General features: G+C 43.6%; 1 protein-coding gene across 2 annotated transcripts in view; it reads left to right on the top strand.

Moving 5' to 3' along the window:
- Nucleotides 1-145: 145 nt before the first annotated feature.
- Nucleotides 146-3,972, top strand: part of Gria3 (glutamate ionotropic receptor AMPA type subunit 3) — a 344,160-nt gene continuing 340,333 nt past the window's right edge. For both annotated transcript variants that reach the window (XM_004645323.2, XM_004645322.2), the window contains exons 1-2: nt 146-356; nt 1,502-1,660. In XM_004645323.2, the coding sequence (XP_004645380.1) occupies nt 248-356; nt 1,502-1,660 (268 nt within the window). In that variant the 5' untranslated portion in view covers nt 146-247. The remainder of the gene's footprint in view (nt 357-1,501; nt 1,661-3,972) is intronic.

A 3,972-nucleotide genomic window follows, 5' to 3' on the forward strand; every position in this document is an offset into this window, starting at 1 on the left:
GAGAGAGAGAGAGAGAGAGAGAGAGAGAGAGAGAGGAGAAGAGAGAAGAGGAGAGAAGAGGAGAGGAGAGGAGAGAAGAGGAGGCGGCGGCGGACTAGTGTGGGGTGGAAAGGAAGAGCGAGCGAGCGAGCGAGCAAGTTGAGGGGAGGGGGTGTAACAGCCGGCGAATTCTTTTTCTTTTTCTATTATTATTTTGACGACTCCCGAGTTGCGCCCATGCTCTTGTCAGCTTCGTTTTAGGCGTAACATGGCCAGGCAGAAGAAAATGGGGCAAAGCGTGCTCCGGGCGGTCTTCTTTTTAGTACTGGGGCTTTTGGGTCATTCTCACGGAGGATTCCCCAACACCATCAGCATAGGTAAGAGCCAGAGAGCCAGCCGGTGGAGCAGGCTCCTCTGCATCTGAGACCACTGCCCCAGCGGGGCTACTGCAGTCGCGGGTCCCCGTGCCTGCATGATCTGAGGACTGTAATTGGGTGTGGGGACCAGGCAGAGATCGCGGGTATCGGAGTCCCAAGGAGCTGGCTAGTCTGGGGAGCTTCGGGTACCAGAGAGGGGTCTCCGGGGCTGGCGCGGGTGAACTACCGGATTTTCCCGAGCTAAAAGAAACAGGGGAGACAGCAGAAGGTTGCGCTGCTGCAAGGGGGCGAAGAGTCGCGGCTTTTAGCTCGCTGCTCTGGACTTTGCCATGGCGTGCGTGCAGCCGCTGGAAGTTGTCCCAGGGTGATGCTGCCTGTCTGGCCGCGCCAGAGCACGTAACCCGGGCCCGGGGCGCCCTGTCCCGCGTCTCTGCTTCAGGAATACAGGCCAGGAAGACAAGCTAATGTTAGAGGAATTCAAATTCACTTTGGATCCCCCAGACCTTGGCAGTGGCCAGGGTCCTTGTTGGAAGGAAGGGTAGGAGACTAGCCACTATACAGGCAAGCGGCTGAAGTCACGCAGACCACGAATTCATGAATTGCCGCTGTGTCTGTCTGGAGCTGGGCTCCCTCCCGGAAGCCAGAAGGAGTGCTCTGTTTCTGTCTGTATTTACAAGTCCAGAAGTTAGAATTGTACCATTACTGAACTAATCTCCTCTATTTACAGACTAAGAGATTGGCTAATGGGGAACAGCAAGGGGAATAATATTTCCCCCAACCTGTCCCTTTACCCCTGGAAAAAAAAACGAAACAGCTGTGAGAATGGAGGTGGAGGTAGAATATGGAGGGGGAGACTATCGCCTAAGCAAAACCCAAGTCCCACTCTGGGTTCTATCTTCTTACCCCAAAGCAATCCCCTCTTCCTTTTTACCTTCGACAACCTCTTCTATTCGGTTTAGAGAAACCAGGTTTCTGTTGTCTAAAATCTGAGTTCATAAATCTGGAGAAACATATAACTTAAAAATTAACCCTCAGTTGTACGACCCCATAACATTGAGCGGTATCTGCTATTTAGTGTTCCGTGATTTCTAACTCATCCTAGGGTGAGAGTACACAAAACGAATCTCAGTTCCTTTTCTTTATAGGTGGACTTTTCATGAGGAACACGGTGCAGGAGCACAGCGCTTTCCGCTTTGCTGTGCAGTTATACAACACCAACCAGAACACCACTGAGAAGCCTTTCCATTTGAATTACCACGTAGATCACTTGGATTCTTCCAATAGTTTTTCTGTGACTAATGCTTGTAAGTAAATCTTCTTTTCCTCCCTTTGAGTCCTTGGGACATAATCTGCATTTTGCTTTAATGCCTGGAGCCTGTGTGTACTAGGGACTGATTGTTTCAATAGACATTTTAGGAGCTCTAATCCATCCTAGTTTTGTGTTCATGAATGCACACGGAACAATTCACCTGGAAGGTGAAGGAAGTGTGTGCAAAACTCAAGGTAGTGGGGAAAACTCTGTTCTGAATGATGTTGGATGTAAAAGTTTCATTTTCCTCCCTGCTAAGCTGGCATTCCCTCCCCCACATCTTATTTGATTATTCATTTATTTATGTATTTATTTTTACTAGGAGAAAGAAAGAAAAAATTGCATAGCTGTCCAGGGAAACTTCTTCAGATAGAATTTAAGAAGCAGCAGCAGCTTCTTGACTAAGTGGATTCAGGATGTGTATTCCTTGAGCATTAGATTTAGTGCCTCACTGGTAAAAATGAGCAGAATTTGACAATTGCCTATAAGTGGGAGCCAGATAAGAGAAATTCCACAAACAAATGACCTTGATGGACAGATTAAGCTGGATTCCCTGGCTTTCTTTCTGTCCTAGAATATCACCACCTTTCTTACCCAGATAGCTCTGATAGGAGCTGATAAGAGAGCAAAGTGACTCCAACTGTTAAAGCCTGGCAAACTCTAAGGAAGGGAGAAGACATTACTCAGGTGACTATTTGAAAAGCAAGTTCTGTCTCTCTTAATATTGCTCACCTTCCCTTCCATAATGTTAAAGAAAACATGGTTCCTAATTTACAGCAAGAGGCTGGGCAACAGAGAGAAGCTTGGAGCAGAAAAACCTGAATATCAACATGTGGAATTTCATGGGCCCAAAACCATTTGTGAAATGCACAGTTGTGCCCATGATTATTGTCATGGAAAGGGAATACTTTAAAAAGTAATATTATGGGAGCCTGAATGGCTTAAGAGGTTGTTGGACACAAAACTTTAGTTGAATGGACTGTTTTATGAGAAAGACTCAAAATTCTTCCTTCAAGCAGATTTCACTAAAAGTTTCAGAGCCGTGAGTCCAGTAATGATGCAAAGCATGTTTTGTTTCCATAATTGGTGTAGTTTCAGGCTGCTTTTGATTTTGTTTTTCATTCAATGAAGAAATGCTATTTGTGTTTGGCTAGGTGAAACTCTGTATATGACTTTATTCAAATCCTCTATTTGGAAAGATATAGAATTTCCAAAAACTGTTGAAAGGGTCCCAGGGACACAGGTTCTTTGGATTTGAAGACTTGGAACAAAAGAATGGGAGTGAAAGACTTTGCAAAAATGTGACAGTTATCAGCTCTAAGAAAATTTCAGCTGAAGGTACAGATCCTTTTATGAACATATTCTGAGATACTCTGTATGTGACATTCTTTGGCTCTCCAACATTGACAAAAATAGAAATTTATTAATTCCAGCTAGGTGTGAAAGTTACAAAATGTCTGTCTATACTTTGCATTTTATTTTGGTAATCTCAGGCTGTCTCCATAGCATTTATAACACATATCTGACTCTTAATCCTTCAGTACTATGTTCTCATTAAGAGGCTGAATCTCAAATGTAGCTTCCTAAATACCAATCACAACAGATTTAAAACCAAATATATAAAATTGTCAACGTTTATTATCACTGGAAATAAATAATACTATATTTCAACTCTCTTCAATGTCTTTCCACTGATGAGGGCTGGGAAAAGAAAGCCATTTGGCTTCTCAGGGCTAGTTGATTTCCAAGATTCTTTGGTATAGTTCTATGATCACATAAGACTGACACCCCCAGTCTAGGGCCATTGGAACCCTACCAAAGGCACAATTGAAAAATAATGGTTAATATGTGAAAATTTAAGTTTAAGGACAGGTAATAAGACGTCTGTGTTGGTACTTTAATGTCTTACTTCTTAGGGCAATAAAGGAACAGCCATAGAAATGGAAATGCAACTGATAAAATGTCTCACCCTAAATTCACAGCACTTCTCCTTACAAGGTTGGGCAATGGCTAGTGGCTTTGAAATGTGGGGAAAAGGGTGTGGCTCACCGGACAACAAGAAAAACAAGATTAAAAAATGACTTTGCCTTTAGGCATGCCAAATACACATGTATGTATGCACAGTCACACACCAGATAGAAGAAATATCTAGAAAATGATGATGTGTACCCAGCCGCCTGTTGCACTCTCCCATTCTACAGTAAGGAAAAAAGCTGTCATCTTCTCTAGTCCCTTAAGCAGTCATGTCTTTTTTTTTTATTTGAGAGAGAGAGAGAGAGAGAGAGAGAGAGAGAGAGAGAGAGAGAG

Source organism: Octodon degus, unplaced genomic scaffold, assembly GCF_000260255.1.
Source record: "Octodon degus isolate 3935 unplaced genomic scaffold, OctDeg1.0 scaffold00224, whole genome shotgun sequence".
NCBI classification, from domain to species: domain Eukaryota; kingdom Metazoa; phylum Chordata; class Mammalia; order Rodentia; family Octodontidae; genus Octodon; species Octodon degus.